The sequence below is a fragment of the Hoplias malabaricus genome, chromosome 4, assembly GCF_029633855.1.
Source record: "Hoplias malabaricus isolate fHopMal1 chromosome 4, fHopMal1.hap1, whole genome shotgun sequence".
NCBI lineage: Eukaryota > Metazoa > Chordata > Actinopteri > Characiformes > Erythrinidae > Hoplias > Hoplias malabaricus.
The window spans coordinates 5993768-6003756 of NC_089803.1; the positions used below are offsets into that span (position 1 = coordinate 5993768).

At 40.5% G+C, this 9989-nt stretch overlaps 1 gene segment (V, D, J or C); it reads right to left on the reverse strand.

The window, feature by feature from the left end:
* Window positions 1–3174: 3174 nt before the first annotated feature.
* Window positions 3175–3850, reverse strand: LOC136694870 (immunoglobulin kappa variable 4-1-like). The segment is given in 2 exon segments: window positions 3175–3500; window positions 3802–3850. Coding segments are annotated over 2 exon segments (375 nt in total).
* Window positions 3851–9989: the final 6139 nt, after the last annotated feature.

The following is a 9989-nucleotide window of genomic DNA, read 5'->3' on the forward strand; positions in this document are numbered from 1 at the left end:
AGGAGTTGGTAGGGGGCTGTTTATTTCCAATACATGGAAATATACCCAGTTCGAATCATCAGTCTCATACAGCGCCTTCGAATACCATGTCATCCTGATGACTGCACCTGTAAAAATGTGTGTGGTTGTTGTATACCGTCCCCCAGGTCAACTGGGCAATTTCCTAGAAGAGCTAGACACTCTGCTTTCTTCCATTCCTGAACATGACTGTCCCATGCTCATTCTCTGTGACATGAACATCCACCTAGACACTCCGGCCGCTGCTGATTTCTTCTCTCTGACCCACTCCTTTGAGCTACAGCAGGTATGCACCCCTTCAACTCACAAAGCAGGTAATGCACTTGATCTCATTCTCACCAAACACTGCTTAATTAACTCTGTAAAAGTTACTCCTCTACATCTCTCTGACCATTACTTTATTCAGCTCAACGCTTGTCTCCCTCAGCAACCCACTGTGTCCGCTCCCTCTGTCCCCTTCCGGCGCAATCTCCGCAGCCTATCTCCCACCCACTTCTCTGCCCTTGTGACTCCTGCTCTCCCACCCCCCAGCAACTTCTCATCTCTTGAGGTCAATGATGCCGCAGAGTCACTCTGCACAACACTGAGCTCCTGCTTGGATCGCCTGTGCCCTCTGACCACCAGACCCGCAAGACCCATGCAGCCCCACCCGTGGCTTACTGACTCCCTTCAATCAATGCGAACTAACCTCAGAGCTGCTGAGAGGAGATGGCGAAAAAAAAGACCCATCACACCTGACACAACTGCAACCTCTGCTCTCAGCCTTCTCATCAAACGTCACCTCTGCAAAAAAGAAATTCTACCAAAACAAAATCAACAACGCTACTGACACCCGGAAGCTGTTTTCAACCTTCAAGTCTCTACTGAACCCTCCACCTCCACCCACTGCAACCAACCTCACTGCTAATGCATTTGCTGACTTCTTCACCAGCAAAGTTGCTGCAATTAGCAGCTGGTTTTTTGACCCTTCTACACAGCCTCCAGCTCTCCCTTCGAATCCTCCTAAACCTACTGCTTCCTTCCCTTTCACTCCTCTCAAAGAAGACGAGGTATCAAATTTTCTTAGAGGTGGCCGTCCTACATCTTGTCCACTGGATCCAATAGAGAACTACCGACCAGTCTCTCTCCTCCCCTTCATGTCTAAAATCATTGAAAGAGCTGTCTTTAAGCAGGCAACAAAATTCCTCTCCCAACATAACCTCCTTGACTCTAACCAATCCGGCTGCGCTTCTGTCAGTAATGGAAGCTCTTAAAGATGCCAAAGCGACAGGTCAGTCCTCAGTTCTCATCCTGCTTGACCTATAATTAAATATAAGACTATAAAAAATAAATATTTTAAAGGTGAGACTGTGTGTGTGTGTGTTTTTTGTGTGTGTGTGTTTGTGTGTGTGTGTGTGTGTTTGTTCACTTCCAACACCAAATGATACGAGGCAGATGTTACACATTTACAAGCACTGTGCTGAGAGGCCCTTGAGGGAATGTGTGGCCAACTGTGCTCCATTAAGACTGCCTTCGTAGTCCACACTGGACCATGTGAATGTAACAGTGGATCCCAGTGAATGAGCAGAACTGAATGAAATGGAGCGGAGCTTGCAGACAGTGTTTAATGCTGTATATGTGTTTTCTGTTCATTAGCTCCAATGATGAAGCTTTCTGTGGCTCTACATTCCCCCTCCTCTCTGCAGCTGTCTGAGGGATCCTTCTCTCTGCTCTGTCTGCTGTCTGGATCCTCTCCACAGGGGGCGCTACTGATCTGGACATTGGACAGGTCACAGGTGAAGGAGGGGGTTCTGACCAGTGCAGGAAGAGGAAAATGGACACTAGGGACACAGCAGCACCCAGACCCTCAGCAAGGCACTCTGGGTAAAGGTGGTGGGGGGTGGTTTATCTGTAGCATTTTCCATCACAGTGAGGAGAAGAAGAGGAGGAGTCACCCTTATTAATATCCTTGAGGAAACTGATTCTCTGTATTTACACCATCTCTGGGAGTGAACACACAAACACACGAGTGAGCAGAACCACAGGAGGTAGGAGTGGTGCTGAGAGAACAACTGGAAAATACCAGAAACTGTTAAAAAAATCATAATAAACATGGAATTAAAAGGAAACAAACAACTGAAATATGACAATAATGACTTTAATAATGATTTTTAGATTAGAATCTTTATGTGCAGTGAACGGGGCGGTGGGGTCAGGGCTGGTGGGTTCACACTGAGAGTGGAGACAGGGAACTCAGCCAAAAACTCACCTCATTCTCAGGCTAATTATTCAGTAAAAATCAAACTGATCTGCTGTCGTCACAATATTATTTCCTAGAAAAATGATTTAAAAATGAACAAAACCATTAATAAATGTACGCACACTGCCTCCAGGAGAACAGTGACACCACTGTCAGCTGCTTAATCTGTAAGAACATTCTTTACCCTGCGCCGTCTGAAAACATATTTACACACTACAACGACACAGAAGAGACACATCTACATCTGGACTCTGAGTTAACTGAGTTCTTCAGGGGCTTTGTGTTAGCAATAGTTTGAAAAGAAATGGTACCTGGCTTTTGAGGTGTGTGTTAGTGAGGTGTGTGTCTCTCCTCCACAGAGTGTGTTATTGTGTGTGGAGGTGTGTGTTAGTGAGGTGTGTGTCTCTCCTCCACAGAGTGTGTTATTGTGTGTGGAGGTGTGTGTTAGTGAGGTGTGTGTCTCTCCTCCACAGAGTGTGTTATTGTGTGTGGAGGTGTGTGTTAGTGAGGTGTGTGTCTCTCCTCCACAGAGTGTGTTATTGTGTGTGGAGGTGTGTGTTAGTGAGGTGTGTGTCTCTCCTCCACAGAGTGTGTTATTGTGTGTGGAGGTGTGTGTTAGTGAGGTGTGTGTCTCTCCTCCACAGAGTGTGTTATTGTGTGTGGAGGTGTGTTTTAGTGAGGTGTGTGTCTCTCCTCCACAGAGTGTGTTATTGTGTGTGGAGGTGTGTGTTAGTGAGGTGTGTGTCTCTCCTCCACAGAGTGTGTTATTGTGTGTGGAGGTGTGTGTTAGTGAGGTGTGTGTCTCTCCTCCACAGAGTGTGTTATTGTGTGTATCATCCTCCCCCTCAGCACCTGCAGTAGGGTGCAGCTGCAGCAGTGCAGTCTCTGACTGAGGGAGGTTTTTGTACGACTCTATTTCACTGTGTGAACACTGGTCCACTGTGGTAACTCTGACAGTAATAATCTCCTGCATCTTCAGTCTGGACGTTACTGATGGTCAGAGTGAAGTCAGATCCAGATCCACTGCCACTGAAACGATCTGAAATACCTGACTGTCTCCTGTTAGCCAAGTAGATCCGGAGTTTAGGAGCTTCTCCAGGTTTCTGCTGATACCAGGCCATACGGTCACCATTAGAATCAGTGTAGACATTAGAGCTGGTTCTACAGTTGATGGTGACTGATTGTCCTGTAGAAACAGTTTTCACTGAAGGAGTCTGAGTCACAGTCACCTGACCACTGGACCCTAAAGGAAAATTAAATAAAATGTGTAAACAAATTATAATAATAATAAAACTATTTACAATAGAGTAAGTAATATTTTTATTTAATGAAAAAGTATATTTTAAATAATGTACAAGCTGGGTACTTTAGATGAAGTTATGATTATTTCATAATCTTTAAAATTATTTATGTTTGAGTTTAATTATTTAATAAATTGAACTGCTATGTTCTAAGGTTTGTTTACTGTAATTTCTAAAGGTAAATACATATACTATTTCACCTCAGATGTATACATCTCTTGGAAAGGTAACTGAGTGTCTTACCTCTCGTCCAGAGCGCCAGTGTCCAGATGAAGATGGAGACCAAAGTCATGGTTGCTGTGGGTGAAGTTTGTGGGGCAGCAGCTCTCAGTCATGAAGTGTTAAACTCACAGGACTATAAACACTAGCAGAGCACTGAAGCATGGGCTCATGATGCAAAGTGGACCCTCTCTATGGAAATCATCTTTCTAACAACACTGAGGAAAGATCATCATATTTATTTGGGTTGAGGAAACAATGATAACAATAAAAATCTTTGATAACACTTTATTTTAAAGGTCTATTCTTAACAGTTGATTAACTATTTGCAAGCAGTGCATTAACAAGCAGTTAACAGTCACTTATTTAAGATTAATATTATTTGAAAATATAAACTTGTTATAAATGTATTAATAAAATGTGTTGAATACTGGCAACTAAACACACATTCAGAGTAACCACTTTATTACAGTGATATTTATTAAACAGCAAATGATATTCAGTATTATTGTAGATATCAAGGAGCATGTTGTGTGTTTACAGCAGTTTCTTTTATCTTCATGATGCAAATGTCACTGTCAATTAGAATAAATGTCTTTATTTAGCAATTGCAAAGCTAAGTTAGAATGTACACATTCTGAATTATAAGCGCTTATTAATGTTGTGGAAGTAGTTCATAACGAGCAACCTACATTAATGAAGTAGTTATTAAAGAAATTTAAGAAACTTCAACTAGTTCAAAATGCTGCAGTCAGGGTCCTCACTAAAACTAGAACATTTGAACATATCAGTCCAGTTCTGTCATCACTTCATTGGCTGCCTGTAAAATCGACTACAAAATTCTGTTATTAACATATAAAGCTCTACATGGGCTCGCTCCTGAATACCTTATAGATACAATTTCATATTATGAGCCTCCACGTTTACTCACATCACAGAATACTGTTTTTTTAATTGTTCCCAGAATTCAGAAGGCCTCAGCTGGGGGAAGAGCCTTTTCTTATGAAGCCCCCAACTCTGGAATGATCTTCCAGAAAATGTTCGGGACTCAGACACAGTCGCAATCTTCAAATCTAGGCTAAAAACTCATTTGTTTAGTTTATCTTTTGGTAGTTAATGCTCCCCCATAGATAAAGGCGGCAGATCCAGGGGGTCCATGGACACAGGGAACTATAGTAAACTGAGACTCTGGGGTCGTCCGCCGCTTCACGCGATCACTCAGGTTTGTTGACGGTGGAGCGGAGGGATGCCAGTGTTTCAGGATGCTCCCGTGTCTGTGTGTCCTTCTGGTTCTCTCCTTTTAGTTAAAGATGTCATAGTCAGATCTGCTGGAGTCATTAGCCACACTCTGTAAATGTTCACATTTTCTACTTTACAAACACCAAACAGTTCAAAACTAATTCCATTCCTTTACCTTTTTCCGAGTAAACGACTGCCCACCTGTCCGTCTGGACACTGATGGATGACTGTCGAGATCCTCCTCCACGCTTCAGACCAGCTACCCACACTCCAGCAACCACCAAGTGCCTTGAAGCTGCCCCTACACTGAAGTTCTCATGGACTCCTAACTATTATCACCAGTAGATTGACCAGAGGAGGATAGGTCACCCCTTGTGAGCCTTGGTTCCTCCCAAGGTTTCTTCCTCAGCTGGGGGAGATTTTCCTTGCCACTGTCGCCCCTGGCCTCGCTCACTTGGGTTTTTTTACATTTCATGTCAAATCTTTGTCTTACTGGAATTCTGTGAAGCTGCTTTGTGACATCATCAGTTATAAAAAGTGCTATACAAATACATTTGATTTGATTAAAGACCTTAGAAGACCATAACTACAGTTTTACTAATTCACCCTTTATAACTGTACACTTCCTGACCTGCTCTTTTTTAAATGGTTTATAGTGACTTCTGATCAACAGGACACCTGAATATACACTAATCCTACCATGTACAAGTACTGCAGATGAGTTCATTTACTAGCAATGACTACCACATTAGACCAGTCTGGATTTAAATATTTTAACATGTTTATATTGTAGGATCAGCATGTCATATCCAGACAGTTGAGGTCTGCTTGGAACTGAACATTACAGCATAAAGGTTTAGGTCATCACTATAGAAACAGTTAATAACATATTTATACTTAAAATATATTAAATGAATACATAGCATTTTACAGATTTGTAAGTGCCTACAACTGATGTGTTACTCTTGTTGGTTTTGGTTATTTCCTTATTATTAGTGAGTTAAATGCTTGCTAAAAGTTAATTAACTGTTAAGAATAAACATTAGAAATAGTGTAGCCAAATCTTGTAGCCCATAAGAACCCGTGGTGACATATTTGTCACAAACACTTTGAGGTCTGGAAACTTCCCTATACAGCTCTATCCTTGACGTATATTTTATATGCATATGTTATTAAGTGTGTGCAGCACATAGAAATGTCTTAGAAGGGAATGTTTAGGTTAAGTTCCTGAAAGTTAGAGAGCAGCTATAATTATTTTAGTGTCCTCAGTCCCAGAGCAGGGAATAATGTAAACAAGACACTATACCATTACCTTATATAGACACAAAATAACCTATATAAACAAGTGGCCTTTGGGGTGAAGTCAGAAGTGCATTGGCTAATGTGACAACCCTCATATGTTCTACCTTTTTTTGTATGTTTTCTCTTTCTGTCATCCTCCCAGAGCAGGTGGCGCTCTAACGATAAAAGGGGGAGAGATGAAGGCGGAAGGAAGAGGTTGTTCCAATGATCATGTTTGTGCTATCAGTCCTCCCAATGACCAGACCAGTCCTACCTACCCATCTGTGTAGAGTACTGTGTGTTAGCTTTAAGTCCTTTAGAAAACTGTTAATAATTCAGGGGCGAGTGCTCATTATGTGGCTGATGATTATCATATTTTAATTCTGAGAAACCTCATAAAAACATGACCTTAAGCTTTTTTTTTGTATCATCAGCTGATGGAGTGCCAAGTTTTGCTGTGGGACCCTGATTTGGTCACAGGTGTTGCTGTGGGCGTGGAGGAAGCAGAGGCCGGTGCGGAGGCAATGACTATGGTTTCAGCTCCTTCTCCTTCTCAAAGAATAGATCCTGCTAAATCGTAAATCTTCATTGATACAAGAGAGCTGATTTGGCTCAAGGAATTGGAACTTCTGACTGAATGAGAGAAAAGGGAAACACAAGGTTTGAAAGTGTGTGAGTTGGAGCTACAGCACCTTCACAGAGGTGAACAGATTGCTCAGCTACCATCCTCTCTTGTGCAGCAACCTGAAGTTCAACCTGCTCCCGTTCCTGTCCCTGTGTTTTCTTCTGCTCCTGCTTCTGCTTCTGCAGCTTCTGTGATTTTGATATGAGTAAATGCATTCGTTTAGTTCCTCAGTTTCGGGAGTCTGAAATTGATTTGTCTTTTATCACATTTGATTGTGTGACTACAGCTTTGTGGTGGTCATTGTTATTGCAATGTAATTTAGTTGGTAATGCTCAGGTCTTTGTATTAAAGCATGGGGTATGACTCTGTGAAAGCTTCTGATTTACGAGCTTCTGTCATAGAGTCACTACTTTCAATAAGTTGAGAGAATTGATTTTAATGGAAGGGTTTAAAGGGAGTTTGCCAGAGAGAATTGTTAATTTGAACGAATGAAAGGTTTTATCATTAGCCGATGCTGCTGTTTGATGAAAAAGGTTTGACACATAAGTCAGTTTTTTCATCATCAGCACAGTGACAGAGTCTCTACATCACAGGTTGCTCCAGTGACTAGAGCTCAACATATTAATGCACAGAGAACAGATTCTTCATTAAAAACATATAGAGATTTTTTAGTTTTAAAGGAACATCTTGATAAACATTCCACAACTTTTTATTTGGATAGTGGTGTATTGATGCACAAATGGTGCTCATCAAATCCAGGTGATTTTGATTGGATTTGTGTATATCAGGTTGTAGTTCCTAAAGCTTATAGTGAACAGATTTTTAGTCTGGCTTATGAGTATTGTTTGTCCGGTCATTTGGGCATAAGGAAACATATAACCACATTGGAAAGTATTTTTATTGGCCGGGTTTGAAGTCTGATGTTTCAAAATGTTGCCGTTCATGCCATATCTCTCAAATGGTAGAAAAGCCTAACCAGTGTATTCCACCTGCTCCACTTTATCCAATAGCTGTAATGAGTTTCAGCAAATAATTTTAGATTGTGTAGGGCTACTATCTAAAACAAAATCTGGAAATCAGTGTTTATTGACGTTGATGTGCATTTCTACATGTTATCCAGAAGCTTTTCCATTGTGCTCGTACAATCAAATGGTATTATCAAGGCTTTAGTAAGGTTTAGCTCAACTTTTGGTTTATTTATTCAGACAGATCAAGGTTCTAATTGTATGTCATGTGTGTTTTGTCAAGTTTTTTCTTTTTTTTTCAATTGATGCTCTCTCAGAAAAAAAAAAAAAAATGAAAAATTGCTATGATCAGAAATCTTGTTGTAGGCAATTTAAATCTGGGGATCAGGTTTTAGCTTTTGTTGGCAGTTCCAGGTTCTGCACTACAAGCTAAGTTTATGGGTCCTTATGAAATTGAAAAAAAAAATGAGTGAGATGGATTATGTTGTACACACTCCGGAATGAAGATGTAAATTCCGTGTTTGTCATGGTAACATGTTGAAACGATAAAAGTGGGAGAGATGACAGCAGAAGGGAGAGTCTGTTCCAGTGGTCGCATTTGTACCATCAGTCCTTCCACCGACTGTCACGCCTTCGTCCTGTCATGTCTGTTTCCCTGGCCATGTGCCCGCTCTCAGCACATGGCTCTTTTTGTTCTTACCCTAGTCCCGCCTTTGTTCCGCCTCCTCATCTGTGTTTCATTTGTCCGCTGTCCTCGTTATCTGTCTCAGGTGTGTCTTGTTTGTGTCAAGTATTTAAGTCCCCTTGTACCATTTCCTCCTGTCGAACATTTCACCTTTGTTTTGCTCTGTCCAAGTCAAGTCATGTAGTTTCGTTTAGTTTCCCAGTCGTGTTGTTTCTCCTTTGTACTGTTTCCAGTCTGTCGTTTTTATCTAGTCTGACCAGACCAGTCCAACCTACCCATCTTTGTAGAGTACTCATGTGTTAGCTTTAACTTATGTATGTGTCCTTTAGAAAATTATGATTTAAATTTTTTTCATACCCTTTCTCCTGGTTTTGGAGTACGGACAATGGGTAGTTATTGTAATTTTGTTTTGGGAATAAGGTGAGTTAATTGATCTTGTTTATTTTTAGTTGTTTTGGATTTTTGTTTTGTCTCACCCCTGGAGTTGTTACTTCTTCTTTACCATCACTGAATACCTGATACAAATGGTCTTCATAAAATCACTTTTATTTCATTTGAGGTCGAAACACTAAACTTCTCAACAAGCAGTCCATTGGTGCTTGTTCAATGCTGTTCTGTTCATTGTAATAAAACCTTTTTATTCACAACGTAAGAATGGTGTCAGCAAAAACGTCTTCTTCATCATCTTCTTCACAACATTGAAAATAAACAACACCTTCACTTTAAATCATGACGTCCCTAAGTGACATTTACTGAACGTCCTGGATGCAGTCACGTGACAGTGTGTAAATTTGTGTTTGTTTGACCTCATTTACAGAATCACTGTGTGATTGGTGAATACATAGAGACCATAGAAATGTTTATTTTAAAAGGGTATTTGTGTTAATAAAAAGTGTGTTCCAAACATTTTAACAGTGGAAATGTCACCTGTCCTGTGTTACATAGTGTACGACCCACTCTGATCATTTTTCAAGGACAAAATGTGCAAATACAAGTTTAGAAAATGATTACTGTGATGTTTGTTATATTGTGATTTCAACTCAAAATTAATTACAAATTACAGCAAAAAAAAAAAAATGTTATATGTGATCACAGTTTGGCTTTATGGTGAACTGGGTCTGGGCTCTTATGAGTTAAACTATAATGCATGTTTAAGGATCTATAGCTTCTACAGTTTGGGAGTGAATTCCATTATTAATAGCTGCAGAATCCATTGATAATGTGTTCTACTTCAGAAATAGTGTGTGTAAAGACTGAAGAGAGCAGTGTGTTTGGAGCAGGAATATTTTATTTTTTATATTATTATTATTTTTGTATTATTTTTGTTTTATCAAATGTAAACCTGGATTGTAGAGTCAGTGCTGGGTGATTAGAGACGTTCTGTCTCCATCTGGACAGTGATCCTTCCCAATGCGCT